The sequence below is a fragment of the Neoarius graeffei genome, chromosome 10 (assembly GCF_027579695.1).
Source record: "Neoarius graeffei isolate fNeoGra1 chromosome 10, fNeoGra1.pri, whole genome shotgun sequence".
Lineage (NCBI taxonomy): Eukaryota > Metazoa > Chordata > Actinopteri > Siluriformes > Ariidae > Neoarius > Neoarius graeffei.
In genome coordinates this window covers 10,596,689-10,621,440 of record NC_083578.1, presented here as the reverse complement: position 1 = coordinate 10,621,440, position 24,752 = coordinate 10,596,689, and the positions used below count along the sequence as shown (strand labels likewise).

Sequence of the window (24,752 nt, the reverse complement as noted above, 5' to 3'; positions counted from 1 at the left end):
ACAGCGCCAACCACTACACCACCGTGCCGCCTCACGGAAGCCCTATATTTCATTAAAAATGGTACAAAGACTGTTGAAACTGAGAAATTTTTGTTTTTTGAAAACTATATGCTCATTTTGGGCGGCACGGTGGTGTAGTGGTTAGCGCTGTCGCCTCACAGCAAGAAGGTCCGGGTTCGAGCCCCGTGGCCGGCGAGGGCCTTTCTGTGCGGAGTTTGCATGTTCTCCCCGTGTCCGCGTGGGTTTCCTCCGGGTGCTCCGGTTTCCCCCACAGTCCAAAGACATGCAGGTTAGGTTAACTGGTGACTCTAAATTGACCGTAGGTGTGAATGTGAGTGTGAATGGTTGTCTGTGTCTATGTGTCAGCCCTGTGATGACCTGGCGACTTGTCCAGGGTGTACCCCGCCTTTCGCCCGTAGTCAGCTGGGATAGGCTCCAGCTTGCCTGCGACCCTGTAGAACAGGATAAAGCGGCTAGAGATAATGAGATGAGATGAGATGAGATGAGATATGCTCATTTTGAATTTGTCGTCAGCAACACGTTTCAGAAACGTTGGGACGGGGCAATAAAAGGCTGAAGAAGTTGTGTCATGCTAAAAAAAAAAAACTAATTTGGTTAATAGGCAGCAGGTCAGTAAGATGATTGGGTATAAAAAGAGCATCCCAGAGAGGTGGAGTCTCTCAGAAGTAAAGATGGGGAGGGGTTCACCGCTCTGTGAAAGACAAACAGTGCAACAATGTAAGAATAATGTTCCTCAATGTAAAACTGCTAAGAATTTCAGGATCACATCATCTATGGTACATAATACCATGAAAAGATTCAGAGACTCTGGAGAAATCTCTGTATGCAAGAGACAAGGCTGAAAACTGATATTGGATGCCTGTGATCTTCAGGCCCTCAGGAGACACTGCATTAAAAGCAGACATGTGTCTGTAGTGGAAATCACTGTATGGGCTCAGGAACATTTCAGAAAACCATCGTCTGTGAAAACACTTCATTACTGCATCCACAAATGCAAGTTAAAACCAGATATAAACGATATCCAGAAACGCTGCCACCTTCTCTGGGCCCGAGCTCTTTTACGATGGACTGAGGCGAAGTGGAAAACTGTCCCGAGGTCTGATGAATCAAAAGTAGAAATTTTTTTTAGAAATCATGGACACCACATGGGCAGCACAGTGGTGTAGTGGTTAGCACTGTCGCCTCACAGCAAGAAGGTCCTGGGTTCGAGCCCCGGGGCCGGCGAGGGCCTTTCTGTGTGGAGCTTGCATGTTCTCCCCGTGTCCGCGTGGGTTTCCTCCGGGTGCTCCGGTTTCCCCCACAGTCCAAAGACATGCAGGTTAGGTTAACTGGTGACTCTAAATTGACCGTAGGTGTGAATGTGAGTGTGAATGGTTGTCTGTGTCTATGTGTCAGCCCTGTGATGACCTGGCGACTTGTCCAGGGTGTACCCCGCCTTTCGCCCGTAGTCAGCTGGGATAGGCTCCAGCTTGCCTGCGACCCTGTAGAAGGATAAAGCGGCTAGAGATAATGAGATGAGATGAGAATAATGGACACCACGTCCTCCAGGCTGAAGAGAAGAGGGACCATCCGGCTTATCAGCATACAGCTCAAAAGCCAGCATCTGTGACGGTATGAGGGGGCATAAGTGCACATGACATGTGTAGCTTGTACCTCTGGGAAGGCATCATTAATGCTGAATGACATATACACGTTTCAGAGCAATATGCTGCCGTCCAGACAAAATCTTTTTCAGGGAAGGCCTTCCTTCTTTCAGTAAGACAATGCCAAACTGCTTTCTGCACATATTAAAACTGCATGGCTACATAGTAAAAGAGTTAGGGTGCTAAACTGGCCTACCTGCAGTCCAGACCTGTCTCCTATTTAAAACATTTGGCGCATTATGAAACGCAGAATACGACAAAGGAGACCCTGAACTGTTGAGCAGCTGAAATTGTACATCTGGCAAGAATGGGACAACTTTTTTTTTTTTCTTCAGAAAAACAGCAGTTGGTCTCCTCCATTCCAAACGTTTACAGGGTTTTGTTAAAAGTAGAGGTGATGCAACACAGTGGTAAACATGCCCCTGTCCCAACTTTCCTGAAACCTGTTGCTGACATCAAATTCAAAATGAGCATATATTTTTCAAAAAACAATAAAATTCCTCAGTTTCAAAATTTTTGTCTTTGCACTATTTTCAATGAAATATAGACTTTCCATGATTTCAAATTATTGCATTCTGTTTTTATTTACAGTTTACACAGCGTCTCAACTTTTTTGTAATTGGGGTTGTATTTATAAGTACTAGGTAAGCGTGTCAGACCTTCTGCAAATTTGCACTCATGTCCCTGGAAGCATTTGGTGCCCTGCTAGCCGGTGCATCATCATTCTGGAGGTGGCCATTCGAGAGCGGTTTAACCGTTGACGTCGGCGTTCTCTCGTTCCCGAGGATCTTTCCTTCCGTCATCAAGGATGGTGATGGGCTCGCTGGTGGCTCACAAGTCCAATTCTTTCTCTAAAGAGGCGGGGGCACTTATCACATGAAAACGTTGGGAGTGGTGGTGGTAGCGAAGCCTTCTCCTTTCTTCGTTTGGTTTAACCGTAGTCATGAAGTTATTAACTCGATCAGCATAACATTAAGCTGTTCAGACCTCCTTAAGTACGTATCAGGCGCCGTAATGTAATGTGTTCCAGGAAAACATTCTCCACCCCATTACACCAGCCTGTACTGTTCACAGCAAACAGAATGCCTCCACTAACTCATGTTTCTTGTGCCAAGTTTTGATCCTTTCATCAGCATGATACACAAGGAACCTGGGTTTTTCAGATAAAGCCTTTTTTTTTTCAGTCCTCAGTACTCAGTGTTTGTTTCGTCACTGAAAGTCTTGTTCATGTTCTTATTCTGATGTGGTCTTTGGGTTTGTGATAATGCATTTGAGACAAATTCTGATCGTCCTGGTTATGTTCATCCTGTTCACGTGCACAACCCTCACCATTCAAGCTGTTATAAAATAGATTGTTAACCTTGGATTTGTCTCTATCCCCTTGCCTGACTCATTGTGTATATCTAGTACTACTTGGCACTGGCTCTCACAAGCTCTTGCCAATCTACTTCACTCTGTGCCAGCCTGGCATTTAACTCTGGTGTGTATTTAACATGTTAGTGCGATTCTTTTCCTAACTTGCAAGAACTTGAGTAACTTTAGGGTCTCCTTTGCTCTGTAAGCATTCACTGTGACTGTAATATAGCTCTCTTTTACACAGCGAACTTTTCTGTATAAACTGTACAGCCTGGCTGTTCTCTCGGATGTATAAACATTGTGTCACTCTGGGTATAGCACAGCACTCGAGATATATCCATCAGGGCTCTTGCTGCCAATTGTGTGTGCCTGCAAGCAATGACATTTATGGACAAAGATCTGTCTTTCTCTCCGCTTCATCTGGTCCTCTGAACAAATAAATCACTGTCATATCCAGGCACAGACATTCACCATCTATACGAGGAATCAAAACTAAAATCAGTTCAACGTGAACTTTAAATGTATAATTGCTCGTCATGTGGCAAAAAGGACATAACAACTAGTCTGTCTCTCTTTCTGGCTCTGTATATTTATTTCACTATGGAGCACTCTAAAGGCCAATTTATGCTGACAATGCAGTCCTCGCAGACGGTGTCGCAGATAGCGTCTGCGTAGCCCCCCCCACCTTCGCAGACGCTCTGTGCACACCTCCCAAAAATTGTGACCACCGCAGAAGCCTCGCAGACAGCGTCGCAGACAAGAGGGCTCTGATTGGTCCACTCTACATCCGCTGTACACGCACTTCCGCTTCCCTACTTTCCCGGTTTGGTTTGTTTTCACGACCGCCATTTTTAAAAACACGAGCGAAGATGGAGCAGCACGAAGAGCGGTTGATCGAGGAAGTGAGGAAGTACGTACATCTATACGACTCCAGTTCTAGTCATTATAAGTAACCGGAGGATAAACACTCCACTAACCACACCCACCAACTACTCCTAGCGATTTCACGCCCCCTTGCGTTGTAGCGGTGAATAACATCGTGCACGTCTATTACTCCCCGCTCAACGATAAATTACAACCGTCTGCGAAAAGCTGTCTGCGAAAGCCTTGTCGCAAGAGCATGCAGAGGCCTTAAGGGTCGTGGTCTTGCACTTTGTTTTTTGAATGACTGGCTTTTAAGCTTCTTAGTGCAGAGTCAAAGTTTAATGAACTGCCTGCTTTATTTTTTTTCAGTCAGCTCATCTAACATCTATTTTAACTTCATTTTCTTGCTCTGATTTAATTTTAAAATCAAATCCGCTTTTTGCCTCTGTAGCGTCAGTAATTGAAGGCAGAGCACAAGTGCATAAACGCAGCATGTTCTTTGTTATGGGCAATCTGAAAATCATTATCAAATCCATAGCATGAGTCAGAGCATGGGCAGACTATATAAAAGAAGGATAATACAGTATGTATTAACAATAAAAACACGAGCAATGGTCAAGGCCTGTAAACCGAGGCAGGAAGCAAGGCTTGGAAATGAGAATTTGAAATCGATGCACAGAAACAACAGGTTGTGAATGGATAAGATAAAAATAATTAACACAACATACTGGGGTAATCAACCAACAACAGGACAGGGGCGAAGACAGGTCCTGTATATTTAATCACCGGACTTGTTCCTGCTACTCGTGTATTTTCATTAAAACAGGAGTTGGTTATCAGCCCTAGGGGTGTACACCCTGAAGGCGATGATACACGGGGCAACTTTTTAGGCAGTGTTGCCGGCAACAGGCAACCAGGTGAGACACAGGGCAACAGACAATTGGCAACAACCAATCAGATAAGCGCAAATCTATTACCAGGGAGACAGACACAGCAAAGATGGACACTGAAACATTTGTAGCTGTCACTTTTGTCTTGGCTTCAACCTTTATTTCGCTAAGTAAGTATCACTTCTGGAACAAAACTGAATAGATACCCTGGTCAAAAGATACAGTGCTGAGCGTAAATGAGTGCACCCCCTTTGAAAAGTAACATTTTAAACAATATCTCAATGAACACAAACAATTTCCAAAATGTTGACAAGTTTAATATAACGTCTGTTTAACTTATAACGGGAAAGTAAGGTTAATAATATAACTTAGATTACACATTTTTCAGTTTTACTCAAATTAGGGTGGTGCAAAAATGAGTGCACCCCACAACAAAAACTACTCCATCTAGTACTTTGTATGGCCTCCATGATTTTTAATGACATCACCAAGTCTTCTAGGCATGGAATAAACAAGTTGGCGACATTTTGCAACTTCAATCTTTTTCCATTCTTCAACAACGACCTCTTTTAGTGACTGGATGCTGGATGGAGAGCGATGCTCAACTCGTCTCTTCAGAATTCCCCATAGGTGTTCGATTGGGTTCAGATCAGGAGACATACTTGGCCACTGAATCACTTTCACCCTGTTCTTCTTCAGAAACCCAACAGTGGTCTTAGATGTGTGTTTAGTCATGTTGGAAAAGTGCACGACGACCAAGAGCACGGAGTGATGGTTGCATCTTCTCTTTCAGTATGGAGCAATACGTCTGTGAATTCATGATGCCATCAATGAAATGCAGCTCCCCGACACCAGCAGCACTCATGCAGCCCCACATAAGGACACTGCCACTACCATGTTTCACTGTAGGCATCAGGCATTTTTCTTTGTATCCCTCACCTTTGCGACGCCATACAGTTTTGAAGCCATCAGTTCCAAAAACATTTATCTTGGTCTCATCACTCCAGAGTATAGAGTCCCAGTAGTCTTCATCTTTGTCAGCATGGGCACTGGCAAACTCTAAGCGGGCTTTTTCGTGCCTGGGCTTTAGGAGAGGCTTCTTTCGTGGACGGCATCCATGCATGCCATTCCTCTGCAGCGTACGCCGTATTGTGTCACGGGAAATAGTCACCCCAGTTTGGCTTTCTACTTCTTTAGATAACTGCAGTGAACTTGCATGCCGATTTTCTTCAACCCTTCTCATCAGAAGACGCTCCTGTCGAGGTGTTAACTTCCGTGGACGACCTGGACGTCTCTGTGAGATGGTTGTAGTTCCAGCTTTCTTAAATTTTTGTATAACTTTTGCGACAGTATTCTGACTGATAAGTAAAGCTTTGCTGATCTTCTTGTAGCCTTCACCTTTGTGGTGTAAATAAATTATTTTCTTTGGGGAATTCTGAAGAGACAAGTTGAGCATCGCTCTCCATCCAGCATCCAGTCACTAAAAGAGGTCACTGTTGAAGAATGGAAAAAGATTGATGTTGCAGAAGGTCGCCAACTTGTTCATTCCATGCCTAGAAGACTTGGTGCGGTCATTAAAAATCATGGAGGCCATACAAAGTACTAGATGTAGTAGTTTTTGTTGTGGGGTGTACTCATTTTTGCACCACCCTAATTTGAGTAAAACTGAAAAATGTGTAATCTAAGTTATATTATTAACCTTTCTTTCCTGTTATAAGTTAAACAGATGTTATATTAAACTTGTCAGCATTTTGGAAATTGTTTGTGTTCATTGAGATATTGTTTAAAATGTTACTTTTCAAAGGGGGTGCACTCATTTACGCTCAGCACTGTAATTTGTCATTATTTTAACATTTATAAGTCAAAATAACCACATTATTCTCTTTTTTAAAGATATTTTTTGGGCTTTTTTCACCTTTATTGGATAGGACAGTGTAGAGACAGGAAATGAGCGGGAGAGAGAGATGGGGAGGGATCGGTAAATGACCTCGGGCCGGAATCGAACCCGGGTCCCCGGATTTATGGTATGGCGCCTTATCCACCTGAGCCACGACGCCCCCAACCACATTATTCTCTTAATAATAAACACTTTAAATCTTTTAAAAATGCTACTAGCCTCAATTACAAATGCTATAACTAATAACTGACACATCACAAAAACATAATGGCAAAAAAAAGGCTTTCTTTCTTTTTTAGCTCTTGAAGTTTGTACTGTTTCGCCCTTGAGTTCCACAAGTAGTCGTGCTCTGTGTGTGAATTAGATCAGATGATAAGTTAGACAATCTCTTACAACTCAGAAAACAAAAAAAATCGTGAGCTGCCCAGCACTTTTAACTTGACGCAAGAGAGCTAACGTTATCCCTACATAGCTAGCGATAACTTTCAGCTAACTATGTTAAGCAAAAACCACCACTAGTTAGCTAAATCCCATTCAGTCTCCATGGAGCGGTGGTTAGCTAACAGCAGTTTACACTTGGCTGAAAAAAAATCAATGTCTTAATTATAACCTGAGCACATAAAAATAGATGTCTGTTGGTTTTCTAAGAATTTGATGAGGTAAATTCACTACTTTTGGGTTTACACATAACAACTTACCAGCATAAGATATAAGTTGTCTCTCTTTTTCTTCCCTCCACTGCCGTTGAGACGCCGCCACCTTTGTTGAAACTTTCAGAAGCTCTCAGGTGGTCATGTGATTCGCTGCTAGCACTCTGATTGGATGATCTTAAAAAGTTGCCCAAAATGATCAAAATTGTTCAGATAGAAATTAAGGTGCCCGATCTCAGTAGGAAAGTGTCGAAGCGCAATTGCCCCAAAAGTTGCATACTTGCCAACTTTTCAAAATTCTCATGGGGGAGAAAAGTGTGTGAACGACATTTTCAACTGGACGAGGGTATGACGCGCGGTTGAAACGATAAAAACAGTGGATCCCAATTAATTGCAAACCATTTGAAATTTATACAATTAAGGAATTTTTGAATTGTTGATATTGTTCTATCAATTACTATAGGTTATGGGATTCATGTATCGGGCATGAGAGAGCTCAGAGTGAAAAATCTGAAATAATACTCTTGTCTTGAATTTTAATATAATAACAATGAAAGGGAAGTCTTAAATCAGATTTGTAGCTGAAAAATCTCATGCCTGAATATTGTATCCATACAGAGACCCACAGAAAATAACACAAGTGATGCTGTAGAAGAATGTTTATCATTTCTTAAAATAGTCACAGTGAATGAAGGTATTATTGGATTGCATCAAATGTGTTTTCCTTCTGTAAGCTCATGTAAAAATACAGAGAACTATAATATCATATATAAATTAAATAAAATTTTAATAAGATTTAACCAAAATAATAACTCAATTAAATAAATACTGCAATGTCTTAGTACGACTAAAATGCATCTCTCTGACTAAGCACTTTCCAACAGCATTTTTAAAAAGCACTAGAAATCCAATCAAAATCCTATCAGAATGCAGCAAAGGAATTTGCTCATTTGCAAACTTTGACTGAAAGTTTTCAAACAAAATTTAAAAATGGCACTATAAATACTACCATACTATAAAAATATACTCCACAAAGAAATTCACTCGAATGCAACATTTTAGTACTACCAAAATACACTCACTAGTAATCTTTCACTTAAAGTGCCATTCCACCATTGGATGTATTCTTTGGCATAAAATGCAATATATTTTATGACCTGACTAGACAGAGAAATCTTTTAGCTTCAAAATGATATATCAAACATAATTTTTTGACAACGACAAGTATATTAATTTTGCGACCAAAGTCACCTACCCTTTTAATTTCCACGCGGTAGTGAAACGTGATGTCATCGGCAGGTTCCCCTTCTTGTGTACCACGTCACGTGTGACGTGGCACAGATTATCAGCAATGGCGGATAGAACGCGATTTCCACTTGTCGATTGCTGTGCCGATATTCAGCATCGACCGTCTCCTTTGGGCATCACTCGCTATTTTCCTTCGCTTCTTTTCCGAAGCTGACAATCGCGTTCTATCCGCCATTGCTGATAATCTGTGCCACGTCACACGTGACGTGGTACACAAGAAGGGGAACCTGCCGATGACATCACGTTTCACTACCGCACGGAAATTAAAAGGGTAGGTGACTTTGGTCGCAAAATTAATATACTTGTCGTTGTCAAAAAATTATGTTTGATATATAATTTTGAAGCTAAAAGATTTCTCTGTCTAGTCATGTTGTCATAAAATATATTGTATTTTATGCCAAAAAAATACATCCAATGGTGGAATGGCACTTTAAAGCCTCAAAACTCTATCAAAATCAATCACTTTCCAGATAATTCACTTGTAAACTCTCACTTAAAACTTTCAAACATAAATTCAAAATAGCACTAAGACGCGACCACACTATTCAAATACACTCACCAAACAAATTCTCTGTCATGCAAAATTTCACTAAACACTTTAGAAGTTATACAGTTTCTGAAATGGTACGGAAGACTAGTTTAATTTCACACTCAAATGTCCATTATATTCTGATTTAAGGTATCTTTACCTTAAAATGTGTAATTGGCTGGTCGAACATTTGCTTATCCATGAAAATTCGTTCTCCCATCCAACCTGGGATTTGCATTCATGTTTTTGCCATTTGGTATTAGGTTTAGTGGCCATGATGAATGACTGCTTGTAAAAAATGTCGGACAGCCTGGGTGAATCCTACGTTACGGAAGTGACTGTCATTCTGTTCGTTGATTGGTTAAAAATCAGTTGACGTCAGCAGTGTCTTTCATACGATTCTGACTGGACATAATCGGGAGTATTTTTAATTTGGCGGTAGGGATTTCCCCAAACCGGGAGATTATCCAGTTTTTAACAAATACAATCGGGAGACGGAGGCTAAAATTGGGAGCCTCCCGCTGAAATCGGGAGGGTTGGCAAGTATGAAGTTGCCCCGTGTATCATCACCTTTACACTTACGGCCATGAAAGCTATTGGTAGGTAGCTTGTATGTATATGAACTAGGGATGGCGAAAACTAAAAAAAATCTTGACCAACCACCGAGCCTCATTAGCCGGTTAACCTATGAGTTTAAACAGGGATGCAAACGGCGCGCCTTTTTCACGGCTCGTGCAGATCCGATTTTTTTTTTAGGGGGGGCATTGGAGTGTCTGAATAATTTCATCAGAGTAAATTCTGTATTAAAATTACTACATAAGCAAATGCCGTTACAGTCCATGAAAAAGCCGTGAAAAAGTCGGCATCTGCACCTTTAGTTTGTGTGGAGAGATATAATCTGCAATAACATGCATTGTTGGCTACAGACCGAAACATACTTTCAGAATGCACTGGCCAAGGCAGGACTAAACTCGATGTGCCTTCTAATAATAATTAAAAAAAAAAAAACAGAATAGTAATTTGTAAGCTAAAAAGCCTGTGTCTACACTTTTTTCTTTTGCCGAGTGGCAGCTGTGTTCAACTGGGGCGGGACATGACTGAATGGGTGTTTCTGATTTGTCAGCTGTCTTTAACTGGGGCGGGGGGGGGGGACATGACTGAATGGGTGTTTCTGATTTGTCAGCTGTTGTCCTTACACCCATGGCACGCCCCAAGCGTTTACAACACAGAATTCCAGGTTCTCCGCTCCAAAATCGGCAGCTTCAAAACGATTGATTTTTTTTTTTCACCGACAACCAAAAAAAAATTAACCGGTTGACGTTGATTCAGTCAACCACCGGTCAAACGGTCATCGGTTAACATCCCTAATATGAAGGCTTCTGTCCTTCTATACACCAACTTGTTCATTGACCTCTATTGATACTACTCTTCTTAACATCCCTATCGAAAAAACTGTACCGCCAGATCTTTTATTCCCACTGCCCCCAAACTCTGAAGCACTGAAGTATTGTTGAGAGAACAACATTAACTTGATATCTAAAACATTAACGTCTCCACTCATTACTGGTAATAAACAGTTCTTCTGTCATGTTTCTGAACTGACTTCTAATCCCCATTTCCCCAGGATCAACGAGGCAGTGGAATTTAAGGACCATAAGATCCAGGTGGCCAGCTACCTGATCTCCCTAAAGGTGGAGCCCTCTCCTGCCCTCTCAGTCAACCTGTCATCAGAGCCACTGATCAGAATCATGCTAACACACCAACTGGTAAGAGGACATCACGGATATACGTAACCTTGGCCAAGGAGTCATTATTATTATTATTATAGTGCATTTGATTGAGAAAGATATGATATTGTCTTATTTATGACTGGCTCATGCTTTAAGTCAGTTAGACCAGTTTAGCGCGACTCGTTGGAGGTTTTGTAAGTTTATTTTTCTTTACATTTGCAGCATCATTTGATGACAGACCTATAAAGCATCTACGATGGCTAAAACAAACATGTCATTCATTCATAAACAATATTAACATAATTGTGTGCAACTCACTGAGACAGCTCATTTAAAAAAAAAAAAGCCATAAGCAGGGCTCATTTCCAGCTCAGCCCCCCCCCCCCCCCCCAAAAAAAAACACCAAAAACTCTCTTTCGTAGGCCTGTGTTTCCACAGATTTTACATTTCAGTTTTGAAAATCTTTTTTTTTTCCCCCTGCCTCAGTAGTTTTGTGTCAGTGAGTGAGTGAAAAGAGGCATACTGCCTAAGTACAGGGGTTCACACGGGTACACCACTCCTATACTAACCATGGAGATCTATTTCAGTTTCCATCATTTCCCAGCGTATGCCCCTCTTTAAGAACCCTAAAACAAAACACACGGTTTGCCAAAAGAATAAGCAGAGCTGGCTGGCGTTGGGGTTTTCTGAAACGGAACAATTATTTGATTTAACAAGGGACATATTTCACTGTGTGGATTGTGGTACGGATGGACGTGAGGATGTGTTGATTTGCCAGCTTTCCATGGGAAATGCATCTAAAAATTGACATGGAAGGCAGTGCGTTGAGGTGACTAATAAAATAGAAAATAGCTGGAGAGAGAGAGAGAGAGAGAGAGATGTGGATGTTGACCAAAGGCTTTTAATTTTCCACTTACTGCTGAGGTCCATTAAATCAATTCATCATTTCAGCAACATCTGACAGGTTTTAGTGCTGTGTAGCATTAGATAAAATTGTGAACTCAACACATATCAATCCATCTCTTCTTCAATCCTTCCATCCAAAACCCACAAATAGAGACACGACTCCTCATCCAAGCCAGGGAATTATAGGATCTCGCACAAAAATAACACCCAGAGCATTTGCATGTGTTTTTTAAACATTTATTCCAAATGTAGTCCATCCAGTCCAAATTCCTCCCTTGTGCTTTTGCTTTATTATGGTTTTAGCATGTATAGCTCTTAAATCAAATCCATTTGGGTGTGCACGTCGCCATGGAGGCCTTCTTTTGCTTCTTCTTCCTGTGCATAGCTCAGAAATGACTTGGCGTCCTGCTGATAATATGATTACTCCAGGGTTTTTGTTTTTTTTTAAACTTATAAAGTGATGCAAGGTAGTTTTTGGTATTTGACAAAGAAACATTGTAGACTGGATCCAATAAAAACCAATGTCACAACAGCTTCACTTTGATACGAGATTGAAATCAGGCTTTTAGACCATTTACATAAACTTCTAAACAAAGAGTCATGAGTTTCAGATTTACTTTGATGTTGATGTTGATGTTGAATGGGAGTGAAAAAACCCCTCTGATTGCACTTAATGGTCTGCCGTGTTCCTGTGTTACAGCAACAATACAATCAGAGAGACAGTATTAAATTTCATCATGCTGCTGAGAGCGAGAACGAGAGAGAAAGCGTGAGTTGAATAGAAAGAGGCCAATAATGTGAAAGAGGCTTGTAGCGTATGGTCTTGCCAAAGCCATCTAAAAACAGCGCTGCCCTTAACTTCACTGAGGATGTGGTTATAGCTTGACCTTTCTGTCTCGGGACTGAAAGAAAAGAGGGAAAAGAATGGAGAGGAGTTTGGAATGTAGAGCAGAACTGGGTCAGAAAGGAGCGAAGGTGGAAATCAGGAAGAATGATGACTAAAGGAAAGCATGTCTTCAAGTTCATTTGAGGGCACAGCTTGATCAAAAGGGAGCAATTTGTCACTGCTGCCATTTTGCCAAGTTCTAATAGGAAACAAAAAAAAAGAGAGAAATCAAAAAAGTATTCAAAACATGTTTTTGGCCTGAACGCTATTAACAAAAGCATGGTTTGTTTTTGCGTGTCAAAGAAGCTTTTGTGTATGGAGTCAGATTAGATGCCACATGGGCGGCACGGTGGCGTAGCGGTCAGCACCGTCGCTTCACAGCAAGAAGGTTCTGGGTTCGAGCCCAGCGGCTGATGGGGGCCTTTCTGTGTGGAGTTTGCATGTTCTCCCCGTGTCTGCGTGGGTTTCCGTCATGTGCTCTGGTTTCCCCCACAGTTAAAAAAAAAACACGCACAATGCTCAAAAAACCTCATGTCCAATCGTCCCAGACGACTAAAGTCTTTGCAAGGATAAGTAAAACTTTTAATGGTAGTCAGACGACAAAAGTTAGTGCTGGCAACACAGGCACATAGGCGCGAAAAGAGCAGGGAACCAGTCTAAAGTAACTCGTCTCGTTTCACAGGAAATTCATTAAAAAGTTTTTTTTCAACACGACAATATACACAAGTACAAAACTATTTTGAGGAAATCATTCAAATTTCCTTGTTTTGGGTTATAATTCATCAAAGCATGCGTGTTCGAGTGTACAGGAAAAGCTTGGCTCAGAGGGGTCCGCGTAACGACATAATTATACCAATTGGCTAAGGGCGACGAGGGTCAGGGACATCGTGTGCCAGCAGCGCGGTTGAAGCGGGCGGGTGTCAAACTTGGAACTTTTATATCACGACTGGAGTTAATAATAAACGATATCACTGAATAATGTTCCTTACCTTTAACCAGTATATAATATTAAGATTTTTTAAAATTGTTTTTGATGGTTTCATATATTTCGTAAGGATATCATTTTTATTTTCTAAATATGTATCAACATACCGCCATTGTGGCACGGGAGCCTGTGATTGGTGGACAGCCGACAAAGGGTGTCTCCCATTGGTTGTAAATCGTGACATAAAAATCGCAAACACATACGGGACCCACTGATTGGCTGTGCGCATACTGAAGCCAAGCGGAGATGTCCGGCGTCTGTTGCTGTTGTCCGAAGAAAGCTACAGCTAAAAAAGTTCTACTACCGGATTACTTGGATAATCTTAGTTAGAAAGAAGCGAAGGATCGATATACACGGAAATTAGAGTTTATTAGCGGTTCTGATCCGTGCAGAATTCCTCGAAATGACTGGAGTGACGGTGTAGATTTGTGGCCTAGCGTTAGCATTAGCTACATGTTGGAATATACCGTCTTTTCCCGAAAAGTCCTGACACGGAAGAACGGTTTTAAAAAACTACAGAAGCAAGAAAACCTTCTTTGTAAAGTAAAGACTTTTTCCTGACATCAGCTTTTGGGAGCAGAATGTTGTAAAAGCCAAAGCATTTACTCTCAAAGACCTTTGACTTGAACTGTGGTCTAGATCTTATTCCCACTCATCCATGTCTCAGCAACCCCAAGGACATGTAGTTACACAGCTATCTGCACTCTGTCATGTATACAGTGATGCTTATTATTGTTAAAACAATATCTGAAGTGTTATTTGTAAAAGAACGAAATATCTTGCTCTCGACTTTCAAACAATATTGTAAGATTTTATTTTAATTTTATCTAATAGCGGATGGTCCAATAATTACAAACGCTAACAGAATCAGCACATTCCAGTTGAGTTGTAGCTGCAGTTATATAGTAACTATAATCACCCTTCTAAGAATAATTTCAATAAACGGTTAATGTTCAGTTCCCTTTTCATTTATTCTCGATTCAAAGGCACAATTGAGTCACACCGGTTGATCAGTGTGTAATGGACAATAACAATTTTATCCAAAATAGTTTTTTTCCTGCCTTAGTCGATTTATTTCCATTTCACATACGTACAGCTGTTGTAAAGTTCAGTGTGTGTAGAACTCTCTTGAACTGTAGGTTCATTTCTACACTCTGGTTCCACGGTGGCATTTTGCACTGGACTGTGTTCCTTTGATAACAGAAACAAAGCTCCAGCATTATTATTATACTCTTTCAAAACTCTACAGCTTAATATACCCTAAATTATTCATTCCTCTGCTACTAGAACTTTTCTTTCTGAATGTGTGTGCATATATTGGTGTGATGGTTTTGTGGATTTATGATAATTATGCTGCTTCATGGATATAAAAAAAAAATCAACTGCATTCTGTCCTCTCCAAAATAACATAAAGCTCTGGGCAAGTGGAATTGTTTTTCGGGCAAGTAAGGCTGGGAGATTTTTTTCGAGGACTGATGCGGTTAGGTTAACATGAGCAAGGCATCTAACTACCAGCTGCCCACTGTTCTGGGTATGTGTGTGTGTTCTAATTGCTCACGTGTGTGTTCACTGCTTCAAATGAGTTAAATGCAGAGGAGGAATTTCCTTGTGCTTGAGTTTGCATGTGACAAATAAAGGCTTATTATTAGTAGTAGTAGTATTATTATTGTTTCTTAATTCACAAATAAATGTCACACGATCAGTGGCGAACCATTACTGTTAGACCTGGGACTTCAGCTCAGACAAAACTTAAGCCTGGGTCACAACCGGACGTACGATTTTTTGGCCGTGCGATTTTTGGCGTTTCCCAAATCGCTGCGTTTTTTTTTGTTCGTGGAGAAAGACGCACGTTGGCCGTAAGTTTGTCTTGCAACCTGAAAAAACCGTAAGTGCCCGTAGAGTTTGTTTGACATGACAAAGAACCTCTGCGGCCGGTCTACAGCTCGAAAATCAGCACGTCACACGCGCGCCCTCCGTGCTTTTCTTGCGTTTTTTGCACATAGACCGGCCATAGGAGCACGTACGGCCAGTTGTGACCGAGGCTTTAGGCAGACACACCAAGAAAGCAACAGGGCAAAGGATTTTGCAAGGGATTAGCGGCAGGCTGCCAGGTCGCTCTGTTGTGTGTAGCTGTCGATGTTGCTTTTAAAAGTAACTCGGTAAATTACATCGGGAAATGAATACTTAAGTCTGAGTGAAAAATACTGTTGCGAGTGTGCAGCGTGGAAGAAGAGTCTAGAGACAGAAATCTTAGGCTACGTTTACATTAGACCGTATCGGTCTCGTTTTCTTCGCGGATGCACTGTCCGTTTACATTAAACCGCCTGGAAAAGCCGGGAAACGGGAATCCGCCAGCGTCCACGTATTCAATCTAGATCGTATCTGGTCCGGTGCTGTGTAAACATTGAGATACGCGAACACGCTGTGCTGAGCTCTAGCTGGCGTCGTCATTGGACAACGTCACTGTGACATCCACCTTCCTGATTCGCTGGCGTTGGTCATGTGACGCGACTGCTGAAAAACGGCGCGGACTTCCGCCTTGTATCACCTTTCATTAAAAAGTATAAAAGTATGAAAATACTGCAAATACTGATGCAAATACTGCCCATTGTGTACTTATGATTGTCTTTAGGCTTGCCATCCTTCCACTTGCAAGTAGTAAGTGATATGCGCTGGGATCACACACACAGCGGCTCAGTCCCGAATCGTGGCTTGTGCACTTCACTCGCGCGCTGTGTGAGCTGCGCAGGGCCGGAGTGCGCACCCTCCAGAGGGCACTCGCTGTTCAGGGCGGAGTGATTTGGAGCGCAGGATGCCTGCGGAGCCGAGCGTATCCGTGTATTGGTGTTGCTGTGTGCACGGCTAACGGTTTTAGTGTAAACGCGAATCGTTTTAAGAACGTTAATCTGATGATCCGCTGATTCGACGTAATGTAAACGTAGCCTTAGTTTCTCGGTCGTTAGCCTGTGCTACCTGCTCTCAATAGCACTGGCTTGACCACTTTATTAGCATTCACTAACACTACTGATGAACACTGGAAGGTGGAAGCTGGAAGGTGACTTCACTATAGCCTAGGGCGATAAATCTTTGGTCCCTCCCACTATAAATCAAAATCTGATTGGTTAATTCATCTGTCACTTCCTACATAAACGTACACTGCCATGGCTTTCTGTCCCAGCAATGAAGTCCTAACCAATGAGTGAGCAGCTCTAAACTCTTCTCAGCCTAGACACAACAAACAAAAACATCTCATTGGAGAACTCGATTTTAATGTTTTCAGGACAGTAACCCTTTCATTTCTGAAGCAAATTTGATAGAAAAATGAGGTCGAATTAGAAGAGAATAATTGTAACGAAATTCTGAAAGCAATTAAATTTAACATTTGAAATGCTGATATGTTTGGGACTTCTCCGAAGGCCGAGGAGGCCCTGACGGTTCCCCTCTGCACACGATTCAGAAATGAATGACGCGGTCACGTTTATTTACAGACAGACGACCCTACGTTTACAAAACATATTTACATTTGTGAATGACGTGACATTTATTTAGTTGTGAATTAAGAAACTCTTCTGACTCCACATTTGTGCTTGGGTGCACGGAGAGAAATTAAACTAGAATGATATAAAAAGACATTGAACACACAAGCACTGGTGAAGAGAAACTAGTTTCAGATTGGCAATGCGGTTAAAAAGAATACTGAACATTTAGTTATTAGGATTGCAGATATTTGTCAGGAGTGCTAGTGGTATGTTAAGCTGGGCATACACTGCGATTTTTTTCAGTCGCGGTATTGAGCTGCTGCTCACACTGTACGAGTGAATCGCAGGGGTAAACAGCACGCAGCTTACGATTCCTGTTCTCGCACTACACGATCCGATGCTCGGATCCGATGCTCAGGATTTCAAACAGGTTTGATTTTCATCCGATTGATCGGGAGGAGGTCGTGAGGTGTTAATCGCTTGTCGTTACCCCGTGTATACTACACGATCCGAGACGCACGATTGAGCCAAAACTCGGCCCGATCTCCAAAATAGTCGCACGAGTGAAAATCATGTCAAAATCGGGCCAAAAATCGCACAGTGTATGTCCAGCATTAGTGCTCATAATACTGCTTTATTCTGATCTACTCTCTTTTTTTCTTTATATTTCTATGAAACAATTAAGGAACATAATGAATGTTTAGATGAAAATATTACACTGTAAAAAATGATCTCTTGTTGAGAGAAAATATCTTTAATATGGGTGAATTTATCTATTATTTCTTATTAGGCATGTTCTCCCTGTGCCCGCGTGGGTTTCCTCCGGGTGCTCCGGTTTCCCCCACAGTCCAAAGACATGCAGGTTAGGTTAACTGGTGACTCTAAATTGACCGTAGGTGTGAATGTGAGTGTGAATGGTTGTCTGTGTCTATGTGTCAGCCCTGTGATGACCTGGCGACTTGTCCAGGGTGTACCCCGCCTTTCGCCCGTAGTCAGCTGGGATAGGCTCCAGCTTGCCTGCGACCCTGTAGAACAGGATAAAGCGGCTAGAGATAATGAGATGAGATGAGATGAGATTTCTTATTAGAAGTTTACTAGAACTCAAAGATAAGATTATTGAGCTTACTTTGAGACGCTTTTACTAATTTCAAGCCTTAAATTTTCTTATTCTATTGGCAGATAATTTTGCTCATTTTAAGCATTCAATTCTAGAAAGAAGCAAAATTATCTGCCAATAGAATAAGAAAATTTAAGGCTTGAAATTAGTAAAAGCGTCTCAAAGTAAGCTCAATAATCTTATCTTTGAGTTCTAGTAAACTTCTAATAAGAAATAATAGATAAATTCACCCATATTAAAGATATTTTCTCTCAACAAGAGATAATTTTTTGCAGTGTAGAAAGTCATTTGGCTGCATGTAGAGTAATTGAAAGATTACAGTGTCATCGGCTTTTTTTTTTTTAAGTATTCCTTGTAAGAAATCTCCGGCTTGAATCTGAACCATGCTCAGCACAGATTTCCTGGCCATCACCTCAAAATGTAGATGATTTAAATAATAATCCTTCCAGTCAGACATAATGAAAGTCAGTTGGAGTCAGTGCTTGTGCACAGGTTGCCATTTTGGGGTAAAAAGAAAAAAAAATAATAAAAGTAAAACACTCCTGTCACTTTAAATTGCGAATCATTTGCAGCGTGATTATTTGGGCTCAGCCCTAAGCAGGATACTGGCTTTTAGTCTATTTGCTTCATGCTTTATTTGAATGATAGAAATATCTGAATTTTGCTGCCTACAAGGCTGCAGTTTTTTTGTTTTTTAATGAAAAAGGCCCAAAGTTAATTTATGTCATCATTTTTTGTTACTGAGGCTAAGATTAGAGTTATATTTAGGTGCAGAATAGCATTCATTTGCTACTTTAAGGGAAGGTCCTCATAAGGATGTTAAAACAAAAGTGTGTGTGTGTGTGTGTGTGTGTGTGCTGCCTCGTAAGTGTGTTATCATTGCTGTGTAGTTCAGGCACCTCATTCTCATACTGGATTCCCTGCGATGTACCATAGCTACCGTGTGTGTGTGTGTGTATGATGATTGCTCCTGGCTCCAAGCGTGATTTATTACCTTTGGATCGCGAGAGAAAGAGAGAGAGAGAGAGAGAGAGAGAGAGGAACAAAGCCAAGTGGCAGGACCTCACCTCCGCACCTCTCCAAACCTCTCCTCTCCTCTTCTTTTCCTTTCCTGAGGTATTCCTGTATTGGACACACATCGCATCGATGGAATGAGATCAAGGAACGGAAAGAGTGATTTCATCAGAAATGCCGCGGTCGGTTAGTGTCAAATCTAGTAGGCCAAAAAAAAAAAAAAGCTTTCTGACAAGCTTGCATTGTCTTTATGGCCTAATAAAGTAGCAGTAGATCAGACAGAATGTACAACAACCTGTGTGTGTGTGTGTGTGTGCGAGAGAGCATTTGCTCATGCCCTGTGGTTAGATATAAACATTAGAGCCCATGAATACAGTGTTGTCCTGCAACAATACCCAGATTACTCAATGTTGTAGCAACATTTCATTAAATATTTCTGTGTGGGTTTTTTTTTTTCCATTGTTTTAAAAGTTACGAGTGGACACATTGACATTACCCTGTGTGTATGTGTGTGTGTCTGGACTATTTCTGCAACACAAACTATTTTCTTCCTGGGAGGATTTCCAAAATATTAAAATCACAGATTAATTAGAAGACATTAACAAAATGAAAAAAGTAAGCGCAGATGTCATGAAGCGGTTCTGATAATCTTTTCCTTCTGCGTAACATGTTATCTGGTTTTTTTTCTTCTGTTTTTAAACCATAATAACAAGCGCTCTGCTGTGCCAGTGGCTTTTTATAACTTCCAGGATACACCCAATGCCTGTGGGAATGAATCTCTATCTCCTCTTTTCTCTCTCTCTCTCACACACACACATGGCATGTTTGAAATCCGCTCATTCTTATTTTCATCACTGTATCGCACTTGGTTGAGGTTTGGTGATCAATAGCAGATGGAGGCCTGGCTTAGACTCATTGGTTGTAGCCAGGAGCTGCGGGATGTGTGGCCTCTTTTTTTTTTTTTTTAAACTTCATCTCTCTCTCTGAGATGCATTTATGTCTTACCCTTCTAGTATATCTTTTCTCACCTTAATCCCCTCTTATCTTTTTATCCTTTCTTCTCAAGGGCGTTGTCATCCTCTGCGATTAACTTTTAAAACATTTCTTAAGTATTACACCCTCTCCTCTCCTCTCCTCTCCTCTCCTCTCCTCTCCCCTCCCAGTCCTGATTAAAACCTTCCTCCTGTCATTTCTGTAGCAGCAGATACACTATCCCTCCCATCACAAGCCCTGATTTATTTCCTGTCCTTGGAAGGCTTCCTGCTTCTACACTTTTTTCCTTCATATTTTCCTCAATCCACTGCCAGTTTACAGGCAGAGTATAGGATTAGGGTTTTTTTTTTTTTTTTTTGGTCTTATGTTTTTAATGTTTCAAGAAGTGTTGTTTCAGTCAGTGCAATAAAATCCATGACTATAAAAAGCCATAAAAATAGAGTGCTGAATATATAGTTTAATATACAGTTTGGAACTTGTAATGTCAAGCTTTGAAGGAACACAGGCAAGTTCTGCAAGTTTACAGTTTAGTGTTCAAATCTAATTTAGTTCAAGAAAGCGCTGACTATTAAGTTGCCGTTGCATCACAGATGGACCTACTGAACGAGATTTGCTGGATATATTTTTAAAAAAAAAAATACGCCTGCTGTTTTCAGATCTCCTGATTAGATGGTCAAATTATCTATGGTGTAATCTATTAGAGCAGAAAGAACGCACCAGGCAGCATGCCACCGTATTTTTATTTTTTTTTTAACCATTTACTCTCAGAGTAACTTTACGGGACTTTTCCTTGTCACTTGTGTTGTGCTGTCAACGGTACATCTTTTGCACCTTTACTGTCTCTCTTTCACCTGAATATAATATAGCATAATTACAAAATGAGGACCTTAAAGACCACTGATGTGGCTTTACTCTAAAAATAAATTTAACGCTCCATGATATTCCCCATCCCAGGTTAAAGATACACGCCAAAGATACAAAAGACAAGAAAAAGTGCAGTTTGGTCCCTTTATTTCTGGGACTGTACTGTGTAAAGCTCTGATGTTCTCAAGATACAGTGAAATTTCATCAGGCATCTGATAAGATATTAAAATCATTCTCGACATTCTCCTAGGACAGTTGTTTTATACTAGTATGAACGTTGTTCAGGTATATAGCATATAGTATAGGGTTTCAGTTGTAGCATTTCAATTTCCATGACTTTCTTGAGATCCCAGACCTTCAGAAGAAAGTTTGCTCATCTTCACACGTGAGCTTTTGATTCAGAACGAGAACCAGAGTTTGTGCTTGAGCTCACATTGTATTAATTCAGCATTCGTTGGCTCACAGCTCACGGAGCTCATTTGTTTGCTTCATTTTGTGGCTCTTTAAAGTTAAATAAGGCTTTGTGTCATATTTGAATTCGTCTGTCTGTCTTTCTTTCTCTTTCTCACACACACACACACACACACACACACACACACACACACACACACACACACACACACACACACACATCATTTATCAAATTTCAGTTTCTGAGTGATTTTTCCTCTGGCTGCTGTTGCATATGATTGCTCTTTTGGGACTTTTGGAAAATGCTCGCAAGGAACAGCTCCAACTTTTTTTTTTTTTTTCTCTTGACATTCAAGATTTTGTGCAAACCGAATAAAAATTGTTTGACGCGCTTCTGTCTTTTTTATACGCCGAATAGGAGTTACTGCATCTTACCCATGATTGGTCTGCTTTTCTCAACAGCCGGGAAATAGTTTTGTGTGGAATTATGTGAAAATCCTGGAGCACAGGAACAAGCACCAAAGGGCTTTTAACCTGAACCGAGCCACGCTGTTGGGCATAAATTTGGAACAGAGGTTCAGTTGTCGGCCAGCCACTAAACCATATCCCTGCCAATGACTGTGCCTGGATCCAGCTAGCAGGTTCATTAGGCTTTGTGCTGCGCGTGTGTGTATGTGAGTGTGTATATATATATGTGTGTGTGTGTCTGTGCCTAAGAACAGACTCTCTAAATTACAACCTCACTAGTGCATAGGCTCAATTATAGAGTACTGCTGGCTCTGAGGAGTAGAAGTTGAGATTTGAAAGGCAGTGGTTCCTTTACTTTTGTATCTTGTGTGTTGTGGCAGTGTGCCCTGGCATCACTAGCTCAGCCACACACTTTATTTAGACCAGGCAGTTCCTAAAATACGCCTCATCACAGAGCAGGGCAATACATGACAGCGGAGTCTGTGCATTTGTGCCGTGGGTGTGTGCGGAGGGAGATTTTTATCAGGCGATTCACGTTCGCGTGGGAGGGAGCGACTAAATCTAAAGCCGTTATCTCCTTTAGGCTTTCTCATGTGTATGTTGATTGAGGCAGTTATCAAGACATGTTCTTCACAGCGATAAAAGTGCACGGCGCTGAATCACAGGATGTGCTCTGAAACCTTGAGTCATGTCATTAGTTTAACTGTTTGACCCTGTGTGAGTAAATCAGTGTTGTGTTCTTTACAGCGGAGACCGAGACTGGGTGGAGAGTAAATAAGTGAGCAGTGGGACACTGTGATGTAATCATGGGTGGATCAAGCACAGGAAGAGTTTCTCACATAGAGAACTTACCAGTAGTCAGTGTTTTCCAGATTCACAGTTTAATTACTCCTGGGGTTTATTTTGAACAGCATCCATGAATGATTTTTTTGGGAATTATTGTGCGCATATATATGTATTTTTTTTTTAACAACTTCTCTTTTTTTTTTCCTTCTTGAAGACAAACATGGCTTGTCACATAACCAAGAACGTGCAAACTCCACGGTCCTGAAGACATTCCCATGGTGGAAAATTTACTGATTGTTGCAGAGCGCTCACACTGGAGATGGAGACTCCTTCTATAAACGTTAAACAAATGTCTCTGAACAGAAAATTTCACCATATCAACATATATATATGAGAGCTGGCATGGAACTGATAATCTTTAATCCATGCTGTTAAATATTTCTTCCTCACACCATGTGCTGCAGCTCCAGCGTGCCAAACAACGCTCAGCGTTACGTCGTCACACAGAGTCACACTTTCGCATTGTTCCTTGTTTATTTACATTGCCACGTCTGCGTTTTTTGGTTTCTGTCTTGTTTCCTCTCATGTCTTGCCACTGATTTGCTTCCTACTGTGTCACGATGACTTTCACATGTTTCACTTTTCCCCTTGATAAGTCTGTGTAGTGGTTAGCACTGTCGCCTCACAACAAGAAGGTCCTGGGTTCAAGCCCAGCAGCCTGCGAGGGCCTTTCTGTGCGGAGTTTGCATGTTCTCCCCGTGTCCGCGTGGGTTTCCTCCAGGTGCTCCGGTTTCCCCCACAGTCCAAAGACATGCAGGTTAGGTTAACTGGTGACTCTAAATTGAGCGTAGGTGTGAATGTGAGTGTGAATGGTTGTCTGTGTCTATGTGTCAGCCCTGTGATGACCTGGCGACTCGTCCAGGGTGTACCCCGCCTCTCGCCCATAGTCAGCTGGGATAGGCCCCAGCTTGCCTGCGACCCTGTAGAACAGAATAAAGCGGCTAGAGATGATGGATGGATGGAAGTCTGTGTCATGGCCCGGAGGCCATGGGAGCAGATTGGACCCAATGAGCAACTACTAGGAATGAACTGGGGCGTACCTGATGAGTAGGCTCGTGAGGAGAACAGGCAGGAAGCAGGTGCAGCAGCACAGTCTGAAAATCTCTTAGTAAAATCCAAGGAAGAAAGCGTGGAGGCAGAGTCACTGGTGACAATAATCTCAGGAGAAAAACAGAGCCGGAAAAAAAAACGAGTCCTAAGTCAAATTCCTAGGCAAAAATCTTAATCCAAAAAAACGTAATCCAAGTCAGGAAACCGACCGTGAACTTGATGAAACTTAGCGGCGAGTATTTATCCACATTGTGTAATTCTCCATGGTGTGTCTACATAGAGTGGCTAACAGCAAATGCGTAGCAGGTGTGCTAGCGCAGTGCGGGGTGAACGGGCAAAACTCGGAGTAGAGCGCAAAGGCACAGGTCAGGATTTGGAAGTTCTGGGCTGGATCGTGACAGTCTGGTCATTTAGGCCCTCATGTGTGCCTTTGTTCTTTACGATGTATACATTCTGTGTTGGGCAGCACGGTGGTGTAGTGGTTAGCGCTGTCGCCTCACAGCAAGAAGGTCCGGGTTCGAGCCCCGTGGCCGGCGAGGGCCTTTCTGTGCGGGGTTTGCATGTTCTCCCCGTGTCCGCGTGGGTTTCCTCCGGGTGCTCCGGTTTCCCCCACAGTCCAAAGACATGCAGGTTAGGTTAACTGGTGACTCTAAATTGAGCGTAGGTGTGAATGTGAGTGTGAATGGTTGTCTGTGTCTATGTGTCAGCCCTGTGATGACCTGGCGACTTGTCCAGGGTGTACCCCGCCTTTCACCCGTAGTCAGCTGGGATAGGCTCCAGCTCGCCTGCGACCCTGTAGACGGATAAAGTGGCTAGAGATAATGAGATGAGATGAGACATTCTGT

The 24,752-nt window shown here is 41.8% G+C and overlaps 1 protein-coding gene across 5 annotated transcripts in view; it reads left to right on the top strand.

The window, feature by feature from the left end:
- adgrd1 (adhesion G protein-coupled receptor D1) overlaps positions 1-24,752 on the top strand; it is a 111,470-nt gene that overhangs the window by 36,210 nt on the left and 50,508 nt on the right. For all 5 annotated transcript variants that reach the window (XM_060931272.1, XM_060931273.1, XM_060931271.1 and 2 more), the window contains one exon: positions 10,783-10,924. In XM_060931272.1, the coding sequence (XP_060787255.1) occupies positions 10,783-10,924 (142 nt within the window). The remainder of the gene's footprint in view (positions 1-10,782; positions 10,925-24,752) is intronic.